The sequence below is a fragment of the Erythrolamprus reginae genome, chromosome 12, assembly GCF_031021105.1.
Source record: "Erythrolamprus reginae isolate rEryReg1 chromosome 12, rEryReg1.hap1, whole genome shotgun sequence".
NCBI lineage: Eukaryota > Metazoa > Chordata > Lepidosauria > Squamata > Dipsadidae > Erythrolamprus > Erythrolamprus reginae.
Window position 1 is genome coordinate 27,072,192 of NC_091961.1, and position 23,650 is coordinate 27,095,841.

At 41.3% G+C, this 23,650-nt stretch overlaps 1 protein-coding gene across 5 annotated transcripts in view; it reads right to left on the bottom strand.

Annotated features, from left to right (window-relative positions):
- Positions 1 to 23,650, bottom strand: part of LOC139174663 (opioid-binding protein/cell adhesion molecule homolog) — a 532,821-nt gene that overhangs the window by 80,875 nt on the left and 428,296 nt on the right. For all 5 annotated transcript variants that reach the window (XM_070765162.1, XM_070765159.1, XM_070765161.1 and 2 more), the window contains one exon: positions 15,963 to 16,088. In XM_070765162.1, coding sequence (XP_070621263.1) covers positions 15,963 to 16,088 — 126 coding nt within the window. The remainder of the gene's footprint in view (positions 1 to 15,962; positions 16,089 to 23,650) is intronic.

Below are 23,650 nucleotides of genomic sequence, written 5' to 3' on the forward strand. Positions count from 1 at the left end.
ATCACAGAACTGATAAGGGACTTGTACAAATTACCAGTTTGTTTGGAGACGAGTGCTCTTTGCTATACCAAAAGAGGGCTTGGTTTAAGTGAATTTTCATTATAAAGAACATTGTTTTGAATTTTCAAATGTGTGTGTGTCTGAAATTTGTACCTGTGAATTTTTGGGAGGAGTCTACCAGAGAGCCTGACAGAACATATTAGAGAGAGAGAAAGTGAGAGAGATAAATAGAGAGACACACAGAGAGAGGCAGAGAGAGAAACAGAGACAGACAGACACAGAGAAAGAGATAAAGAAAAGAAAAGAAAGAAAGGAAGGAAGGAACAAAAGGAACAAAGAAAGAAAGAAAGAAAGAAAGAAAGAAAAGTAAAAGGAATTGTTTGTAATTGTAAATTAGTCTCTTTTAACCAGCACATCAAAATGATGGTCAGTTCAGAAGACTGACCCAAGAAAAAACAGTTTTGTCTAGTATTTATCGAAGTGTTTGCTGGCGATGAAAGAAAAGTGATAACAGCCCCATTCACAGCCCTTCTGGCCATCTGTAACTAGCATTCCTATTTTCAAAACATTTTATTAAATAAATCTGCTGCTTAATTATTCTGAGCCATTTTCCCGGTTGATTAAAACCTTCTAATCAATTTATATAACCGATGTTCTTGATTGCATGTTAAGAAATATTGAATAATAACAATGGGGATATATAATTAAGTAGCAAGCCTGATAAATAATTTCCAGTCCCCTGCCTTTGAGGCATGCCAGGTCAAATAAAACTTGGTGAATGTCGTTTCCATTGTTTTCACCACAATATCCACACGACAGACACAACAGACTTTTTTCTCTTGTTTCCAATTCAGATTCGCAAATAGAACATAAAAAGTGATTTTTTTTCTCTCCAAAAGGCAACCAGACTGGTTTTATTTTTATTTTTTTGAGAAAGAAAAAAAATGATATTTTGCTTTTTACCCAAGAAGCTTCATCAGTTGTGATGGTAGAGGAATGGAAGGATATGAAAGATAGAAATGTCTTGGTTTTTTCCTTTTAAAAAAGGTTGACTTTTGAAAAGCACCTTTGAGATATTACTGATGTTGTTACCTAGTTTGGTAATAAAGCATCTGAAAGAAAACCACCAAGTCTAGAGATTCCATAGAAGTAGTAGTCTTCTCCTCCTCCTCCTCCTCCTTCCTCCTCCTCCTCCTCCTCCTCCTCTTCTTCTTCTTCTCCTTCTTCCTCCTCCTCCTCTTCTTCTCCTCCTCCTTCTCCTTCCCCCTGCTCCTCCTCCTCCTCTTCTTCTTCTTCCTCCTCCTCCTCTTCTTCTCCTTCTTCTTTCTCCTCCTCCTCCTCTTCTTCTTCTCCTCCTTCTTCTTCCTCCTCCTCCTCCTCTTCTTCTTCTTCTCCTTCTTCCTCCTCCTCTTCTTCTTCTTCTCCTTCTTCTTCCTCCTCTTCCTCTTCTTCTCCTCCTCCTTCTTCTTCCTCTCCTCCTTCTCCTCCTCCTCCTCCTTCCTCCTCCTCCTCCTCTTCTTCTTCTTCTCCTTCTTCCTCCTCCTCCTCTTCTTCTTCTCCTTCTTCTTCCTCCTCCTCTTCTTCTCCTCCTCCTCCTCCTTCTCCTTCTTCTTCCTCCTCCTCCTCTTCTCCTTCTTCTTCCTCCTCCTCCTCTTCTTCTTCTTCTTCTTCTTCTCCTTCTTCTCCTTCTTCTTCTTCCTCCTCCTCTTCTTCTTCTCCTTCCTCCTCCTCCTCCTCCTCTTCTTCTTCTTCCTCCTCCTCCTCCTCCTTCCTTCTCCTCCTTCTCAGTAACCTCACAAACTTGTAGTGCGTTGTATCCCATCAAATATCTGTTTCCAGTCTCTAATCAATTGCACAGTCTAATTTGTACAAGTCTACCAAAAAAGACTTTCAAAGTGGGAGTAAACTTCACTTAAATGAAGTACCTTCACTTAGTGCTTACTTCTTAATATGTAAGTACTTTCACTTAAGTGGAAATAGAGAGATGTGAAAAACATATTCCCCCCCCCCCTTACTGCACAAACTCTTTCCTTGCATGAGCTACATTCATTATAGTCCTTTTTAAAAAGTCTGTGTGTCTCTTGATTTTTAAAATATCTACAACGTTTAACTCCTTTAGAAGAAAGATGAATCTTCGTGGCGACTTTCCACCCGCTCTTCTCCACTTCCATCTGTATTTGCCTCTGGCAGCCATTTTAGCGCATGGTATAATTAGGACCGCTATGCTTAGAAAAATATTAATTCTCTCAGAAGCTCTACGGCTCGGAATCTAAATCAGAGCGCCATTCAATTGCAGAATACACGGCTTTACTTTGAGTTTATTTTTAACTGAATCTCAATGGCTGCTCAGACAAGGCAAAGGAAAGGGCACAAAAGCAGATTTGAAAGACTCCCAATCTATATTTTCCGCCCTTCCAACTTTGCTGATTGTTTTAGGTTACGCCGTGGCGCGAAGCAAGCTGTGAAGCACAAATTTGGAAATTGCAGGCTGAAATTGTCTAATGATCACGGAGAATAGAAATGTAAATGGCGTCAGGGTGGGCGGTTGGACTACCATAGATCCCTTTATGGTAACTCTACCATTCCCTAACTTCAGAAAACTCTTATATCCGTTCAGTGAAGGGCTGCAAAAAAAATTAGTACCACACTGCGGGCGTGGCTTATTTTGTGGGTGGGGCTTGGTGGTCATGTGACTGGGGATGAGTGGCTTGCCGGCCATGTGACCACATGGGAGTGGTTTGACAATCATGTGACCAGGGGGTGGTTTAAAGGTCACGTGACTGGGTGGGAGTGGCTCACCGACCAAGATAATTTTTCAAATAGGTGCTTGGACTTTTTTTCAGTTGATTAAGTCACATTATCTGAATAACAACAAAAAGGACAAATGATAGACAGCATTATTTGTTGAGCAGCACAGTACCTTTTTAAGGTTTTGGTTTTGTACTGAACCCACAAGGTTCAGTATGATAAGAGAGTAGGCAAGTAGCTCAATTTTTTAAAATTGCTATAAAAGTTCAGTTCTAGATAATGATAAAAATGATTAAATGATTCCTTCCTTCCTTCCTTCCTTCCTTCCATCCATCCATCCATCCATCCATCCATAATGCAGTATTGCAGGCTAACTCTGCCCAAAGCCAGCAGTTCGATCCTGATCGGCTCCAGGTTGACTCAGCCTTCCCTCCTTCCCAGGGTGGATAAAATGAGTAGCCAGACTGTTGGGGCAATAGGTTGATTCTGTAAACTGCTTAGAGAGGGCAGTAAAACACTGTCCAGAGATATATTCCCCAAAATACAACATCCCCTGATAATAAGCCCAATAAGCCCAAAGGCCAAGCACTTATTTCAGAGTTCCAAAAAAATAAGACAGGGTCTTATTTCCAGGGAAACATGGTAAGTTTAAGTGCTATTGCTAAGTGGGAAGGAAGGAAGGAAGGAAGGAAGGAAGGAAGGAAGGAAGGAAGGAAGGAAGGATTTTGGTGACACAGTGGTTAGAATGCAGTATTGCAGGCTAATTCTACCGACTGCCAGCAGTTCGATCCTGACCAGTTTAAGATTGATTCAGCCTCCCATCCTTCGAAGGAAGATAAAATAAGGACCCTAGTAGTTGAGAGGGGGCAATAGGCTGACTCTGTAGAGAAGGCTGTAAAACACAGTTATATAAATGGTATACAGTAGTCCCTCACCTATCGCTGGTGTTACGTTCCAGACTTGGCCGCGATAGGTGAAATCCGCGATGGGGAATTTATCGACTGATAGTACTTATTTAAGTATTTATATTGTAATTGTTTGGTAAGTTTTCATTGTTTTAAGTGTTTATAAACCCTTCCCACACAGTATTTATTTTAGATACAGTATTTAAATACAGTATTTACAATTTTAGATATATTTTTTTTTTTGAAAAACCTGCCGATCGAGTTCGGCGGGCTGTTTAAATCTGCCGATCGACTTCCTCAGAAACCCGCGATGAAGTGAAGCCACAGTAGGTGAAGCGCGGTATAGCGAGGGACTACTGTATAAGTCTAAATGCTATTGCTAAGTACTATTGATAACTGCTGGAAAAGGCTGTCGCTTCACCCCAACTTTCAACCCCGTTCTGTGTGAATTGGGTGTAGCTTGAAAACAACAACAACGAAACCAACACTCTTCTGAAATCTCTGTGATATAATTCCACTCTTACCAAAGCCTATCTGGAAGGAAGGCTCCTAAAAGCACAGTCAGAGCTCAATCAGCCAACTCCAAAAAAGGACAAAAAAAGAGATCAGCCCCTAATATTGTTAAGTAGCGCCACGGCCTCCTACAAACCAAAGGGAGGCAAATGTACCCACCCAACAGGCATATGTGCAAAATGGATGCGTGGGGAGAGGCAAAACATATGGGCGCCCATCTGGCAAAAAGCACACTGCTAGACCTTCCTTGCACATTACATTTGCAGGAATCACCAGCAGCATTAGAGAACATAGATTTCTCTAGGGGAGGGGTGGGAGGGAAACCCAGGAAGGAAGGAAGGAACAGCTTGCTTATCCACATCTGTTTTACTGAGCGGAGTGATAAATAACTTTGATTTCTCATTGTTGCCACCTTGTTCCAGATCTCCGGAGATTTAAACTACCCCTTAACAGACACCTGGAAACCTCAGAGAGAAATAAACACTAGTATTGCATTCAGCTTTGGTCGCCACGATGCAAAAAGTATGCTGAGGCTCTAGAAAAACTGCAGAGAAGAACAACAAAGAGGATTAGGGGACGGGAGGCTAAAACACATGAAGAACGGTTGCAGGAACTGGGCATGGCTAGTTTAATGAAAAGAAAAAGCAGGGGAGACATGATAGCAGGGTTCCAATATCTCTCTGGGGTTGCCACAAAGAAGAGGGAGTCAAGCTATTCTCCAAAGCACCCATTGCAAGAAGCAATGGATGGAAACTACTCAAGGAGAGAAGCAACTTAGAAGTAAGGAGAAATTTCATGACAGTGAGAACAATTAATCAGTGGAACAACTTGCCTCCAGAAGTTGTAAATGCTCCAACACTGGAAGTTTTTAAGGAGAGATTGGACAGCCATTTGCCTGAAATAGTGTGGAGTTTCCTGCCCGAGTAGGAACTCTACTCTACTCTACTCTACTCTACTCTACTCCACTCCACTCCACTCCACTCCACTCCACTCCACTCCACTCCACTCTGTTCTATTCATTATAAGGCAGTGATGGCAAACTTTTTTTTCCCCCTTGGGTCCTATCACGCATGCCCAAGTGCCCATACCCATAATTCAATGTCTGGGGAGGGCCAAAACAGTTTCCTCCGCCACCCAGAGGCCCAGAAATGGCCTGTTTTCCAACTTCTGGTGGGCCCAGTAGGCTTGTGTTTGCCCTCCCCAAGCTCAAAGGCTTCCTTGGAGCCAGGGAAGGGAAAAGACATCCTCTCTCATCCTCCCAGAGGCTCTCTGGAAGGCAAAAATGCCCTCCAGAGCCTCTGTGTGAGACAAAAATCAGCTGGCTGGCATACACATGCATATTGGATCTGAGCTAGGGCAACAGCTTGCATGCCAGCAGATATGGTTCCATGTGCCACCTGTGGCATCCGTGCCATAGGTTTGCCATCACTGTTATAGGGTTTCTAGCCTAAGCAGGGGGTTGGACTAGAAGGTCCCTTCCAATTCTGTTATAGTATTCTATCCCACTCATAGACATACCTAGATGAAAAAAAAGAGAGAAACTTAGCGGGACCCATAGACCCAAATGTCAGATATCTCTTGTTGGGCACTTGACTTTCTTTTGGCTGGGTTGAAAGGAACAGCTAACCATTGAATAGGCTATCCCAATCTCATCAGCGATAGACCTAAGCAAGGCAGGCGATGGCAACAATGGACCTTCTGCGGGTCAATGGAATGCCTGATGGTTTTCAGGGTGTTAGCAAATCAAAAAGTGGAGTTATAATAGCGTCCTGCGGAGAGTAGCGCTTTGGACTTGACCCGGGGACAACCTGTGACTCTGGGTCTAATTCAAAAATCCATTTGTAAGAGATGAGTGCAAGCCTTTGTTAAAGGCTGTTTGTCCCTCTCTTGAAACCCTTGGCTTGGGAGAAGGGGGAAAAATTGAGGATGATTGAAACAGAGGCCAGCCTGCTGCGAAGCAAATTGTTAGCTTCTAGCATTACCTTTATTTACAATAATGCCTCTGGGCCTTGCGGCTTCCATAAGCACTTTTAAAAAATCAGCAATAGGCAACCAGGACTCACTGATTTATTTGGAAGTGTGTTCTTTTTATTCCCAACTCCTAAAGGGAAATAGAAGTTGAGGAGCGGTAGAGGAGAGGCAACGGAATCTAGGAAGGATGTGGGGGCCACTTCACCCCTTTCTCTTTTGCTGAATTGATGTTTTGCAAGCAGCTGCCCCTCTGTAGAAGACCTTGGGTGAGTTAGCCAAGTTCTCCATGGCAACCTATTCTGTAAGAATGAGGACTGTTGTGGTTAGCTCTGGCCCAGCTCCTGCCCCAAGGAATGTGCAGGTGGATGTGGGGGAAACAGCCACATGCCACAGGCTTGTTTTGCTCCCGATGGAATCTGCCGACGAAGCCTCCTCTGACCAAGGAAGCATGAGTGACAGGGAAGAGGGGAGTTTGGCAGACAGCCCGGGAGGAGATCAATCATCTGTATCATCCTTGGATTCTGAACAAGAATTAATGACACATCCAGGCATGCGTAGAGTGATGTATAGGAGACAACAACTGAAGGATTATTACAAGAGAAAATGAGGCCACCTGTGGTTGGGTGGGGCTGCTGTAATTAGTGCTACAGATAAAAAGAACAGTGTGCTGGTTTAGCCTTGTGGCAGTTTATCTGATTCATTGTTTCGTCAAGATAGTGGTGTGTGTGTTGCTCAAGATTGTGTGTGGACTCTCTGGACTTTAGAATTGGACTCAATTTCCCAGTTATTGGGTGAGCAATTGGGTTGCATTTAACCTGTGCCTTGTGTGTACCAGAAAATCCCTTTGACATTTAAAAAGGGAGCTGTTTCTGTTTTTCTGTTTATAAAATCTTTTGGGTTTTCCCTTTTATTGTGTGGTGTGTGTCTTCCTGGATTAATTACCCTGTAATTACGGGCAGTTGAAACACGCTGGCAGAACAGAGGACAAGACAAAATTCCAGTGCTGAGTGTGGAGATTGATCTTGGGATGATGCTTAAGAAACACAATAATGATGGGATGGAACAGGGTGGTTCCATGACTTCAAGAGTGAAGATGAAAAAAAGGACCAGGGGAGACAGGATAGGAGTGTTCCAGTGTCTCAGGGGTTGCCACAAAGAAGAGGGAGCCATGCTGTTTTCCAAAGCACCAGAGGGTAGGAAAAGAAGCAATGGGTGGAAACTAATCAAATAGAAAAGCAACTTAGAACTAAGGAAGAATTTCCTGACAGTGAAGCAAACCACAGGGAGGGTGGAGGCCCTGTTTCCTCCCAGAAGATTCCTAGAGAGGCCCCATGGAGGCTTCTCCCTGCCTTTTCTGGTTCTTTTCGGGTTACAGTTTCGGAGGCTCGGGTTTGTAGGTGGGAAATGGTTCTTGAGAAGAGGCAAAAAAATCTTGAACACCCAGTTCTTATCTAGAAAAGTTCGTAAGTAGAGGCATTTTTAGGTAGAGGTACCACTATATATCTATATGCAGGATTTTTTTCCCAAGAGTGTGTAAGTTTCTTTGCAAATGGAAGTTATATATCTCAAGGAAAATTATGACCTGACCTCAATGAGAATATGAACAGTATAGATTTTTTTTTTCAACATCATTAACAGAATTGTTCGGAATGGGAATGAATGAAAGACCTCTATTTCAATAGGTGGCTTGCTCACCTTTGGGTTGAATCCTTGCCATTCATCAAAATTAAATATTAACGAAATGTATTAGCAATCTACCAAAAGAAGTTATATGTATTTTTAACCACTGTGGTTAGTCTTCCCCCCAAAAAAAAAGACTATTATCCTGAGTTGATTATATTTCTTGTTGCATCTGCTATCTACGGAAGGTTCTGCAGAAATTAATTGATTTATCCCAAGCCCCCCACCTCGTTCAAGAGTGAATAAAGCGGTGAAAAGACCAATCTTTTTTGAGAACATCTTGAATTCAAGGAGCAATGCAAGATGGAATAAATTGGGGAAAGTGCAATCCAGAATATCTCTCTGTGCAGGCTGATGAATAAAATCCTGAAGAAAAAGATTAAAACTTTCTCTTCAGCAAGGCTGTGATTATGGTATTGAATTAAGCTCAGCCAGGGCTCAGTCTGGGAATAAGGAGAGGAATTGCATCCTTTCAAATAATTCCAGATGCCATGCTAACTTTTTTTTGGTCAAAGCAGTGGATACTGCAGTTTAATGTTTCCAAATGTAAAATAATGCACTTGGGGAAAAGGAATCCTCAATCTGAGTATTGTATTGGCAGTTCTGTGTTAGCAAAAACTTCAGAAGAGAAGGATTTAGGGGTAGTGATTTCTCAAAATGGGTGAACAGTGCGGTCAGGCGGTAGGGAAAGCAAGTAGAATGCTTGGCTGCATAGCTAGAGGTATAACAAGCAGAAAGAGGGAGATTGTGATCCCGCTGTATAGAGCGCTGGTGAGACCACCTTTGGAATCCTGTGTTCAGTTCTGGAGACCTCACCTACCAAAAAATATTGATAAAATTGAACGGGTCCAAAGACGGACTACAAAAATGGTGGAAGGTCTTAAGCATAAAACTGATCAGGAAAGACTTCATGAACTCAATCTGTATAGTCTGGAGGACAGAAGGAAAAGGGGGAACATGGTCGAAACATTTAAATATGTGAAAGGGTTAAATAAGGTTCAGGAGGGAAGTGTTTTCAATAGGAAAGTGAACACAAGAACAAGGGGGCGCAATCTGAGGTTAGTTGGGGGAAAGATCAGAAGCAACATGAGAAAATATTGTTTTACTGAAAGGGTAGTAGATGGTTGGAACAAACATCCAGCAGATGTGGTTGGTAAATCCACAGTAACTGAATTTAAACATGCCTGGGATAAACATATATCCATCCTAAGATAAAATACAGGAAATAGTATAAGGGCAGACTAGATGGACCATGAGGTCTTTTTCTGTCGTCAATCTTCTAGGTTTCTATGTTTATACTGTTGTGAAGCCACAGGTATATTCCCTCCCACAGCCAAGTAGGGATCTGGATATTTTTATTCCCCGAAGACACTTGTTCTTTGATTGAAAATTAGTCGCTACCTTCTGCATAGCTTTAGTTCTTCATCTGCTCAACGGTAGACAATAATATTTTCCTTCCTCCCAGGAGAGGTTGCAAACCTTGAATTTGCTAATATTTGTCAAGAGGACTCAGGTTTATTAAGATTCACGGAAATAGGCTTCCTGAGTGGTTTTGCAATTGCTAGTCCCAGCAGGGAGCCAAAGCAGAAATGTATATATACATATATGTATGTTTGTGTACTTGTGGGCAGTGTTCCCTCTAATTTTTTGGGGGGGTGGGCGGAAAAGTGTAGTGTCTGAGCGGCAGTCCCTTCGGGACTGGGCGGCACAGAAATAATAAACAAACAAACAAACAAACAAACAAACAAACAAACAAACAAAAACCCCACCCTGTTTTGCTTCAGAGAATTTCAAAATAAAATACTGTACTGTGTGTCTATAACAGTGAGCTCATAATAGGGCAACTCTATCAATATCAAAATGCCACTGAAATAGTTGAGCTAGTTTCAAACTAGATTTTGATTTTCTTTCTCTCTTCCTTACTCCCATTCTTTTTCTTTCTCTTTTCCTTCCTCTCTTTTTTCTATCTGTTTCTCTCTCTTCCTCTCTCTCTCCTTCCCACTCACTCTTTCCCTCTCGGCTTCTGGGCAGGTTTGAAAAACTCTGAGTTGATGATGATTTTTAAGTGAGTGATTTCTCAGTGCTCAGCTTAGAGGGAACTATGCTTGTGGGTATAACATTACAGGTGAAGAAGAAGAAGAAGAAGAAGAAGAAGAAGAAGAAGAAGAAGAAGAAGAAGAAGAAGAAGAAGAAGAAGAAGAAGAAGAAGAAAAAGCATAATGGAGATAACTTTCTCACACTCTCTTTTAAGTGAGGTTGAAGAAATTTTGCCTGGTTCAGTCTCCAAAAGCCCTGAACAGCATAGTAATTGTGGACAATGATCTCCAAGGGCATCTGGACAACCACAACTCTGTTGTTATTATTATTCTTAGTGTTTACAGATTAACACAGTTGGAAGGGACCTTGTAAGTCATCTACTCCAACCACAGACCTTACACCTTTTCTGACAGATGGCAGTCCATTCTCTTCTTGAAAACTTCTGGTTATGAAGCTCCCTCAACTTCTGAAGGCAACTTCTGTTCCACCTGTTGACTCTTCTTACTGTTAGAAAATTCCTCCTTATTTAGATTAGATTAGATTTATTGGATTTATATGCCGTCCCTCTCCGCAGACTCGGGGAGGCTCACAACAATGGTAAAAACAGTACATAGTAACAAATCTAATATTTAGCAATCGAAATTACAGTTTTACGTTAAAAAGTCCACAAAAGAAACCCCAATATATAAAAAAACAAGCACACAATCAATCATACACCAAAACTACATGGACAAGTGGGAGATGTTTCAATTCCCCCATGCCTGACGGCAGGGGTGGGTTTTAAGGAGTTTACGAAAGGCAAGGAGGGTGGGCGCAATCCAAATCTCTGGGGGGAGCTGGTTCCAGAGGGTCGGAGCCACCACAGAGAAGGCTCTTCCCCTGGGTCCCACCAGACGACATTGTTTAGTCGACAGGACCTGGAGAAGGCCAACTCCGTGGGACCTCACCGGTCGCTGGGATTCGTGCGGAAGAAGGCGGTCCCGGAGATATTCTGGTCCGATGCCAGGTTGAACCTCTCCTTGATCAGTTTCCACCCACTATTCCTTGTCCGGCCTCCAGGTGCTTTGGAGAATACTGTAGGTTGACCCCCTTCCTTCTGTTGCAGCCCCTCAAATATTGGAACATTGCTATCGTGTCTCCCCTGGTCCTTGCCCAGCCATGCCTAGTTCCTGCAACCGTTCATCGTATGTTATCGCCTCCAACCATCCCTTAATCATCTTGGTTGCTCTTCTCTGCATTCTGTCTAGAGTCTCAACATCTTTTTTATAATGTGATGACCAAAACTGGATGCAGTACTCTAGGTGTGGTCTTAATATTATTAAAGGCAGGTCAAGGCACTGGTGAGATTTTCTGTACCATGAGCTGCACACACCAACACTCCGCAGTCTGCATTGGTTGCCGATCAGTTTCCGGTCACAATTCAAAGTGGTTGGTTATGACCTATAAAGCCCTTCATGGCACCGGACCAGATTACCTCAGGGACCGCCTTCTGCCGCACGAATCCCAGCGACCAGTTAGGTCCCACCGAGTGGGTCTTCTCTGGGTCCCGTCAACCAAACAATGTCGCTTGGCGAGACCCAGGGGAAGAGCCTTCTCTGTGGCAGCCCCGGCCCTTTGGAACCAACTCCCCCCAGAGATTAGAATTGCCCCCACCCTCCTTGCCTTTCGTAAGCTGCTTAAAACCCACCTCTGCCGCCAGGCATGGGGGAACTGAGATACACTTTCCCCCTAGGCCTTTACAATTTTATGCATGGTAAGTCTGTATGTATGTTTGGTTTTTATATGAATGTGTTTTTAATCATTTTTAGTATTGGATTATTGTTATATACCGTTTTATTACTGTTGTTAGCCGCCCCGAATCTGCGGAGAGGGGCGGCATACAAATCCAATAAATAAATAAATAAATAAATAAATAAATAAAATAAATAAATATGTTTAAATTTGCAAAGTATTGTTTTCTTGTTAAAAAGAAGAAGAAAAACCTATCCATGTGATATCTCTTTATTTAATGTCATTTACTAGAAGCAAAGAGAAGCCTTGGGGGAAAAAATCTTCAGGCTTATATCAATATGTATCTAAGATCAAATAAATGCACGCGAGAGATTGCTACTATCTGTAAGATATCTTGTTTCATAGCTGCCAAGGAAAAAAAAAGACCGCTGATGTATATATTATTTCTGATGATGCACGTTTTGTCTCAAAGAGAGAACAAGAATAATTCTATTCAGTCCTTGTGACTCTACAAAATTTTGAGTTGTTTATTAGGGAGATGATTGCTCATCACATAAAGATGTATCAAACTAGTTGGCCTGCATCATGAAGGAGAGAACCATCCAATGAAGGTGAAGGGAAGGAAATAAAAGTGAGTTGGATATTTAATATGTGCACCATCTATGACCACAGCTGGAACCCGAGCTGCAGTTGCTAAGCAAGCTGGTTTCTAAGTAAAGCATAAACCTGATACGATCACCTTTTGCCATGGCATTGTTAAGTGAATATCTGCAGTTAGAAACATAGAAACATAGGATGGATGATTTGCTTATCCCGGTCAGACATCTTATCTTCAGGACCGCCTCCTGCCGCATGAATCCCAGCGACCGATTAGGTCCCACAGAGTGGGCCTTCTTCGGGTCCCGTCGACTAAACAATGCCGTCTGGCAGGACCCAGGGGAAGAGCCTTCTCTGTAGGGGCCCCGACCCTCTGGAACCAGCTCCCCCTTGAGATTAGGATTGCCCCCACGCTCCCTGCCTTTCGTAAACTCCTTAAGACCCACCTCTGCCATCAGGCATGGGGGAACTAAAACATCTCCCCCTTGCCCATGTTGTTTTGCCATTTGATTGATTGACTGTGTGCCTGTTTTATATATTTTGGAACTGTTTTATGAATTTATTAATTTTAAATTGTAATTAGATTGGTGGGTATTGGATTTGTTATTATGTACTGTTTTTTATTATTGTTGTGAGCCGCCCCGAGTTTGCGGAGAGGGGCGGCATATAAATCCAATAAATCTAATCTAATCTAATCTAATCCTGCAGGTGACCGGTGTCTAATTCCATCACTGTGTAAATATGAATTAAGAATAAGGCTATTCAAGTTGAGAAAGTGCTGAAGTCGGGGGAAAAACTTTCAGCATACGGGAATAAGTACATTTTGAATCTCTTTGGGGAAACAGTTGGATTTATAGCTGTTCGCAGGGAGAAAAAAAATACCTTATGCAATTGAGTCGTTAAAGAACCCTGGATGTAGACTAGAGGTTTCTATTTTAATGCTGATCCCATTTGAGACAGACAATAAAAATTCTTATCTGACTTCCAGAAATGGTATATTCTCTAAACCTCCCTTGATTCTTGGGAAACTGGAAGTGTCAAATAGATTAGTTAAGTTTTATTAAATTACTTTTGCCTTCCTTTCCTTTCCTTTTCTTTTCCTTCCTGAACTACAGTTTATCTAAGAAAAAAAAAAGCATTACACATTCTTCTGTTAGTTTACAGTTTGTTCCATTCCCCTTCGTGTAACCCTGTAGCCTCAGCATGAACACCTAAAATCAAGAGGAAATATTCCATTGCATTGAGATACAACTTCTCTGTGGTGGCCCCGGCCCTCTGGAACCAACTCCCCCCAGAGATTAGAATTGCCCCCACCCTCCTTGCCTTTCGTAAGCTACTTAAAACCCACCTCTGCCACCAGGCATGGGGGAATTGAGATCCTCTTTCCCCCTAGGCCATTACAATTTTATGCATGGTATATCTGTATGTATGGTTTTTTTTTATATTAATGGGTTTTTAATCATTTTTAGTATTGGATTATTACTGTACACTGTCTTATTATTGCTGTTAGCCGCCCCGAGTCTCCGGAGAGGGGCGGCATACAAATCCAATAAATAATAATAATAATAATAATAATAATAATAATAATAATAATAAGTAATAATAGTAATAACTGGTAAATATCAGAAAAAGAGACACAAAACCCAATGCCCTTAGAAAAACGGCAAAAGGGGAACAATTCAAATTTCTCATTTCTTTGGAAACTTGGCCAAATGACCCAGGATCCCAGACCAAAGGAAAGTTACCCTGATGTATTGCACTAGAGTCTGAGAATAATTTAGATTCTGCAGGTATCTGCCAATGATCTATCCATTAGGTCTAAAATATTCTTAACTCCTCTTCCAAGCCTGCCTTAAGGCCCTGCTCAAATCTTGGATGCAGAGAACTCGACATGAAAATGTTACAGGGGTGGAAAATAAAGCAGACAAGGCCTTTCCTGCCTTTGGTCACCATTGCCTGCTTGAAACTGAAAGCTGAGCAAGGACTTGATTATAGCAGTAGCCATAGCATTTAGACTTATATACTGCTTCAGAGTGCTTTTACAGCCCTCTGTTTACAGAATCAGCCTCTTGCCCCAAAGAATCGGGGTCCTCATTTGACCCACCTTGGAAGGATAGAAGGCTGAGTCAACCTTGGGCCAGTGGTGAGATTTGAACTGCTGAACTACAGCTAGCAGTTAGCTGAAGTAGCCTGCGGTGCTGCACTCTAACCACTGTGCTACCCCGGCTCTTGGAATTCAATTGCTTCATATGAAGCAATTCTTCATCATATGATGGCTATGGAGATTCTCAGCCATCCAAGTCATGGTTGTCCCAAAGTTGTGTGTTTTTGGGTATATGTGTGTATGTATGTGTTTCAAAAGGCAACAAAATCCAGTTGCCTTTTGAAAATCACCTTTAGTTCATCATATGGTGTTTCCCTTGTAAACCCATCAAGTCAGAGACACAATTACTTTGAGAAGGTGGACATCATCAACTAGAAGTTGTCCACGTTTCTTTACAGATGTTATTTAATATTCCGATAATAACATGTTCCTGCAGTGTCTCACATATTGCCCACAAGATCATATGCTGCAACATCCTACCGGTCAATGACTACTTCAGCTTCAACCGCAACAACACAAGAGCACGCAACAGATTCAAACTTAATATTAACCGCTCCAAACTTGACTGTAAAAAATATGAAAAATATGAAGTGTGGAACTCATTACTGGACTCAATAGTGTCAACCCCTAACCCCCAACATTTCTCCCTTAGACTATCCACGATTGACCTCTCCAGGTTCCTAAGAGGTCAGTAAGGGGCGTACATAAGTGCACTAGTGTGCCTTTCGTCCCCTGTCCAATTGTCTTTCCTTTCTCTCATATAGCATATATATTTTCTTCCTCTCATATATCTTCCCTATTTTTACATATTATCTTTATATATATTACTTCATGTCTATTCTCTTCCATATGTATTGTGTATTGGATAAATAGATAAATAAATAAACAAACAAACAAATAAATAAATGAATGAATGAATGAATGAATGAATAAATAAATAAATATGCCCAATCTGCTACTAGTTTTATTCTTCATCCTTCCTGCAATCCCTCTAACGAGTCTAGGACCATTCATACCACCATCAAAACATTTGTACCACAATAATAATAATAATAATAATAATAATAATAATAATGATGATGATGATGATGATGATAATAATAATAATAATAATAATAATAATAATAATAATAATAATAATAATATATTAGATTTGTATGCCGCTCCTCTTCAAGGACTCGGAGCGGCTCACAACAAGCAATACATCAAACCCTTATTAAAAAACAATCATGCAACCAAACAGACCATACATAAACCGAGACAGCTATGTTGTGAGAACCTTATCGGCTGATCATCATCCATTCCAACAACTCCAGAGTGCAGGAATGAGCATTTGCTTGTCAATGTAACCTTCATACAGGGCCATTGCAATTATTTGCCCAGTCATTTCTAAGCAATCCAAGCAGGTGATGGCAGGGGAGAATTCTGAGCCAAATCTCACTCAATTTAAAAGACAAAATAACAGATAATGTGGCCTCTCACTGGTTCCCCTGCCAATGGAAATTTCCCAGCATGAAGTCCCAATGCATGATCTACAGACCTATATTTGGAAAAAACAAACAGACCATTCTGTTGTGAAACTAGTCTGCATCATCCAAAGCTTTGTGTGATCAACATGGTCAGACCTTATCCAGGAGCAACACAAATGCAACATATGTTTGGAGGCCACCTCTTACCTTTGCTGGAGAGATGCTTCCATGTTACTGTCGGTTCTGGTCTCCCAAAGGCTAAGCACAGGAGAGTGACGCTGCTGCCTTCATTGATGGTGATGTCTGATGAGATATTTATAATCTGAGGAGGAACTGCAACAAAAGAATGGGGAAGGACATTAAGCATTTTTATGCTGGTATTAGTGATGGCAAGTTCACTTTTCTGGACTTATTCAATGTGAAGACGACATGCTTTCTTGCCAAAATAGCACTAGTAATAGACTTACGGTATACAGTAGTACCTCGTGATACGAACCCATCATCATACGAACTTTTCGAGATATGATCCCGGGGTTTGGAATTTTTTTGCCTCTTCTAACGAACTTTTTTCACCTTACGAACCCACCGCCACGAACGCTGAACCCAGAAGTTCGGCAAAAGTTCGGGTTCGGATTTGGGAGGCCGGCGAGAAGCGCTGCTGCCTGTCTGTCACCTTCCAAAACAGCCGGGGGGCTTCTCGGCATTCTTTTTTTGCCTCTTCTTACAAACTTTTTTTGCCTTACAAACCCGCCGCCGCAAATGCCAAACCCGGAAGTTTGGTAAAAGTTTGGGTTAAGCGTTCAGGTTCAGGAGAACACTGAGAAGCGCCACCGCCCAGCTGTCACCTTCACAGAAGAACCACGGAGTTGTCGGCCGGCCGGGAGGCTCAAATGGAGGTGGGGAATCCCAATAGGGAATTCTAGGGGAGGAGCTTTGATGTCATGGAGACGTCCTTCCTGGCTGGCCGAAATGTGGACTCCGGGAAGGACGTCTTCGTGACGTTAAAGCTCCACCCCTGGAATTCCCTATTGGTTGATTTAGCCTTTCATCCTTCCGAGATTGGTAAAATGAAGACCCAGACTGTTGGAGGAAAGATGCCAACTCTGTAAACTGGTTAGAAAGGGATGTGAAGCACTGTGAAGTGGCATATAAGTCTAAGTGCTATTGCTATCGCTAACCACTGTGCCACCAGGGCTCTTAAATCAGTCAGCTGTGTTTTAAAATAAATCTACAGTGGGACAAAAAAGCAAGGAGCGTAGATGAAGCAGCTGGGGGGGGGGAAAGGAAAGCTGAGCCAAGACCAGTAATCCAGGAAGTGACAGCCACCGATCAGCTGGAGCTGCACACACATCTTCATTTCCGCCGGTGGAACTGTGTTCCACCCCGTTGTGCCTGCTACCCACCCCTGGGTGCGGGCACTCGTGCAGGCGCAATAACACACGCACACACACTTTTGGCCCCCAAGGAAAAAAAAGTTCACCATCCCTGACCTATAGCCATGATAGTGAATCTATTGCATGCATGCCCAAAGTGGCATACAAAGCCAGGTCGCCTGGCATGCCTGTTTGTCTTCTGGGTTTCTGGGGCGCATGTGCACTTGATGATCATCTGTCCTTTGGACCTGCAGAAGTGCTGAAAACTGGTGCATGAATGCACACTGGAACCCAAAAGTTCGGCTTTTCCCCACTGAATGAATGCAATGTTTTCTGAAATTGGTGAGCTATAGTATTTTCTTAGCTTCTTATGACTATAACTGTGTTCTTTGTCTCTCATGATTCATGTTGATTTATTTTGCTTAGCATCCTATTATGATTGATGCTGTTTGCTTATTGAGTGTCCTATGGCCATCGCTGAGTTTTTAAAGTATGATTTACGATGATTGTATTTTATGATTATGATTCAGATTTATGACTTGTGGGTTGTATGTGCACTGAGAGCTTATGCACTAGAGACAAATTCCTCATGTGGCCAATCACACTTGGCCAATCAAGAATTTGTTAGGTATTATTTCTGTTTTCTTTCTAATTTAAAGTATTTATCAAATAAACTTTAGATTTTACAACTGGCCAGAAATTAGGAATCAATGTAAGAAACGGGGGGGGGGGGGGAATAAATAAAGCCGGAATGATAAATTATTTAAGTACATATGAAATTACAGGTTAATTTACTAATGGTAGAAAACATGTACTAAATTATATAGAGAAGTAGCAAAACACACCACACATGTATATATACGGTGGTACCTCTACTTAAGAACTTAATTCGTTCCGTGGCCAGGTTCTTAAGTAGAAACGTTCTAAAATAGAAGCAATTTTTCCCATAGGAATCAATGTAAAAGCAAATAATACGTGCAAACCCATTAGGAAAGAAATAAAAGCTTGGAATTTGGGTGGGAGGAAGAGGAGGAAGAAAAGGAGGAGGACAGTCGCTGCCGAAGGAAGAAGGTGAGGTGAGGTGAGGGGAATAATATATATATATATATAGTGATACCTTGTCTTACGAACTTAATTGGTTCCGGGACAAGGTTCGTAAGATGAAAAGTTCATAAGATGAAACAATGTTTTCCATAGGAATCAATGCGTGCAAGCCCAGAACTCACCCCTTTTGCCAGCCGAAGTGCCCGTTTTTGCGCTGCTGGGATTCCCCTGAGGCTCCCCTCCATGGGAAACCCCACCTCTGGACTTCCGTGTTGAAGCGATGCTGCAGGGGAATCCCAGCAGCGCAAAAACGGGTGCTTCGCTGGCAACGGAAGTCCGGAGGTGGGGTTTCCCAGCGAGGGGAGCCTCAACGAAATCACAGCATTGCAAAAACACGGAAGTCTTCGAAACCCCACCTCCGGACGTCCGTGTTTTTGCGATGCTGCGAATACAGAACAAAGTATTCAATGAGAATATTTCATTCATTCAGATCTAGGAGGTGTTATTTGAGTGTTCCCCTTATTTTTTCGAACAGTATAAATTTGTCATAATTTATTGTATAATGTATTGTGCCTTTGATATTTATAGTTGTATATATTTTGGATTTATTTTAAGAAAAGTTATTTATTTTCTTTGACTTTTTTTGCATCTATATTTGGATTTTCTTTTTAAACTGTGGAAAATTAATAAAGAATTTGATTCTATTCATTCTTTTCCTTCAGCCTTCCACTCTAATGATATCCCTCGCCTTTCATGGGAAAGAATTCAAAACATTTTGAAATATTTTTGAAAAGACCCTTTACTCTTTGGTCTCTTACTCTGCTGTAGGCAATCTAACACCTAGCCAATGTAAAGGGCAGCTGATACCTTACAAAAACTAGAAGAACAATCTATGGGGAAAAACGATTCCGCTTTATTTATATATATATAAACCCCTTTTGCCAGCCGAAGTGCCCGTTTTTGGGCTACTGGGATTCCCCTGAGGCTCCCCTCCATGGGAAACCCCACCCAGTGTTCGCCTGAGAAGAAGGACAGAAACACCAGCCTGAAGATGACGAGTGAGACCTCGTCGAAACGTCGCCAGAAATTTCCAAATCCTACACGGGAAGAAACCCGATGACACTGGCCGGAATAGATGTTCTTCAAGAATTCTTCTCTGTCCTTTTTTCTTTCTTTCCTTTTGTAGGTCTGTATGTTCATTGACTGTTTTGTCTTTATGTCTTGGTTTACTGTCAAAGCATACGATTACTGCTTATGTAATTTGCCATGTTTTAATTGTTAATCGTAATTATTTGTTTCTTATGTATTTATTGTATATTTGTAAATAAAATTATTTTAATTTTTTTTAAAAAAGAATTCTTCTCTGTCTTTGTTGTTTATTCTTCCCTGAAATAGTACCTATGTTTAAGCCTTCACAATTGGTTGCTATGGTAGTTATTATGGCCTTGATAATGCACTTTGTATCACAACAGCCAAAAAAAAAAAATGAAGAGGAAAAGGAGAGCTAGTTCAAGGACAGGGTTCTCTCTGGGCTCAAACCAAGGTTCATCTATGGAGCTTCAACTCATTATATGAACTGTACATATGGATTACAAGAGCAAATGTGAAAAATACCATCCACTCCTCCCTCCTTCTTACTGACAACAATAAGAACAAACCAGGTTTGAAGTGGTTTGTTAACAACGTAAACAGCTCCTAGAAACATCCCTTTTCCAGGTATGAAGCACACGGGAAGCCCTGTTTTTAAGAGACAAAACACCAGACCCACCCACCCCCGAAAACAATATCCTCTACATTTCACCCCAACTACCAAAGGTATTGCTCATGCTTCGTTTGATTGTCAATCACTACTTGAAAGAACAATCCACTGGGACCTGAAACACAGAATGTACTATATTTCCCCCTATGCCCCAACTTCAAATCCAGTGACTTTACTGAAGTGCTGTACGAATGGGTTTGATTGATTTTTAATTTAATTAGGGATTTTAGATTGCTTTGTAATTTTAATTTAATAGGATTTATTTTATTGTAATGTTCTGTTTTTTTCTATACTGTATGTTATAAGCCGCCCCGAGAGGGGTGGCATAGAAATCAATCAATCAGGTAGGTAGGTAGATAGATAGATGGATAATGGATTGACAGAAAGATAGATGATTGATAGATGATAGAGAGATAGATTATAGGTATGTAGATAGACTGATATAGATAGATGATGGATAGATAGATAGATAGATAGATAGATAGGTAGGTAGATAGATAGATAGATAGATAGATAGATAGATAGATAGATAGAAGATAGATAGATAGATAGATAGATAGATGGATAATGGATTGACAGAAAGATAGATGATTGATAGATGATAGAGAGATAGATTATAGGTATGTAGATAGACTGATATAGATAGATGATGGATAGATAGATAGATAGATAGATAGATAGATAGATAATAGATAGATAGATAATAGATAGATAGATAGATAGATAGATAGATAGATAGATGATAGATAGATAGATAGATGGATAATGGATTGACAGAAAGATAGATGATTGATAGATGATAGAGAGATAGATTATAGGTATGTAGATAGACTGATATAGATAGATGATGGATAGATAGATAGATAGATAGATAGATAGATAGATAGATAGATAGATAGATAGATAGAAAATAGATAGATAGATAGATAGAAAATAGATAGATAGATAGATAGATAATAGATAGATAATAGATAGATAGATAGATAGATAGATAGATAGATAGATAGATAGATAGATAATGGATTGACAGAAAGATTGATAGATGATTGAGAGATAGATTAAAGGTGTATAGATAGACTGATATAGATAGATGATGGATTGATAGATAGATAGATAGAGAGAGAGAGAGAGAGAGAGAGAGAGAGACAGACAGACAGACAGACAGACAGACAGACAGACAGACAGACAGACCAAAGTTTTCTTGTGGACCACCAGTGGACGTGGACCACTGGTTGATGGCCACTGGTTAGGAGAGACCCTCTCCTTTTCAGTTGTAGGCACACCTTATTTGTATGCCCCCTGGAATTTCTGCCGTACTAATACAATTCTTGATGAAGTTCTCATCTGGTTTTTACCTTTTGACAGTTTCCATGGTGAGCAAGGCAATATTGTAATCCTACCGATGTTAAATCACTGTTGTTTACAAGGAATGTCTATTGCAGTGCAGTCCGTTTCCTGAATGCTCCACTATTGTTTAGCTATTTAGCATATAATGAGAACATGACAGGAGAGGAGTAAACATATACACACTGTCTACATAAGGTAAAGATAAAGGATCCCCTCGCACATATGTGAGTGAGTCGTTCCCTGGTGCTCATCTTTATTTCTAAACCAAAGAGCCAACGCTGTCAAAAGACATCCCTGTGGTCATGTGGCTGGCAATGACTAGATGACTACTTCAGCTTCAGCCACAACAACACACGAGGACACAACAGATACAAACTTAAAGTAAACCGCTCCAATCTCGACTGCAGGAAATACGACTTTAGTAACCGAGTAGTTGAGGCATGGAACTCACTGCCTGACTCTGTAGTATCATCCCCTAACCTCCAGAACTTTACCCTTAGACTATCCACTGTTGGCCTCTCCCGATTCCTAAGAGGTCAATAAGGGTCGTGCATAAATGCACCAGAACAAAGGAGAAATTTATTGACAGTGAGAACAATTAATTGATGGAACAACTTGCCTCCAGAAGCTATGAAGTTCCAACACTGGAAGTTTTTAAGAAGAAAATCTTTCAACACTGGAAGTTTTTAAGAAGATGTTGGATAACCATTTGTCCGATTTGCTGTAGGGTTTCCTTCCTAAGCAGGGGGTTGGACTAGAAGACCTCCAAGGTCCCTTCCAACTTTGTTGTCATATTATATTATATCTTGGACTAGTCCTCTCTTCAGGCATTCTCGGGGTTAAACTAGGTAGATGTCAAGTGAATGGCTGTTTTTTATTATTATTATTATTATTATTATTATTATTATTATTATTATTATTATTTATTGGATTTGTATACTGCTCCTCTCCATGGACACGGGGTGGCTAACAACAGTGACAAAAAACAGAATGTAAAAAATCCAATGCTACAACAGCTAAACACCCTTGTTATAAAAACCAATCATACATACAAACATACCATGCATAAATTGTAGAAGCCTAGGGGGAAAGATTATCTTAATTCCCCCATGCCTGATGGCAGAGGTGGGTTTTGAGGAGCTTACGAAAGGCAAGGAGGGTGGGGGCTATTCTAATCTATGGGGGGAGTTGGTTCCTGAGGGCCGGGGCCGCCACAGAGAAGGCTCTTCCCCTGGGCCCCGCCAACCGACATTGTTTAGTTGACGGGACCTGGAGAAGGCCCACTCATGCTGGCCTTACATGGGATTTCAATCTTCAATGCCCCACTTAGTTAACACTTTATATCATGTCAGATCAAATCCCATTATATTGATGATTTCTCCCCTTGCCTATGCTGTGTTTTGTGAAGACCGATGATAGGGAATGAGAACAAATTATTATGAATTGCGAGGATATAAATACACACCATGATTCCAATGACATCACAAGCCACTCAAGCTGTGCTCCAATGGTTTATAATGATTGTTTCCAGAGCATCTTTCAGCTTGTGTATTTATAGCCTTTTTTCACTGCTTTCCCAACCCCAGGAAGGAGACAGATTTTGTTTCGAGGTGCTTGTACAATTCTCTATCGAATATCTTCCCGAGATATTTACATTCCAAATTATGGCGCCTCGTTTGTGTTCCCTTTCTAATTTATGAACTGTATTAAAACCAAAGTGTGCCTCTACGCAATTTCTTTCTGTCTCTCTTCCTTGTTAGCCATGCACGCAAGGGAATGTATATATTGACTAAGCCTCAATGCAGACATCATGACTTTATCACACACTTTCCTGCAAGATGGTTTAATCAATGGCTGTGAATCTTGGTAACTGGCACAGGGGATTGAAGATGCCAAAATATAACAAGGATCAATTGTGATATTCACTTCGGGCATGCACCAAAGAAGGGAGAAAGCCAACTGGTCCTGCAAAATTTATCCATTTCTGCAAAACTATGGGGGTCACCCAGAAAGTAATGGACCACATATTTTTTTAATTGAACAATTATTTACTGAACACAATGAAACTTACACACAAGAATTATATTACTTCTACACTCCCTATTTTTCATCCCATGGAATCCAGGAAGTGATCACCTTGGCGTCCTTAGCAACCTGCCGGTATACGTGACATCAAAGCTCCGCCCCCGGAATCTCTTCGTGGGAGGGATTCCCCAGCTCCTTCAAAGGGAGGTCTTTTCACGTAAAAATAAACATTGTTATTTTTACGAAAAAGGACGCCGCAGCGGCGCTGCAAGCAAAGGGCCGTTCTTTCACGTAAAAATAAAAAATGTTCATTTTTACGTGAAAGGACTTCCCTTTGCTTGCAGCGC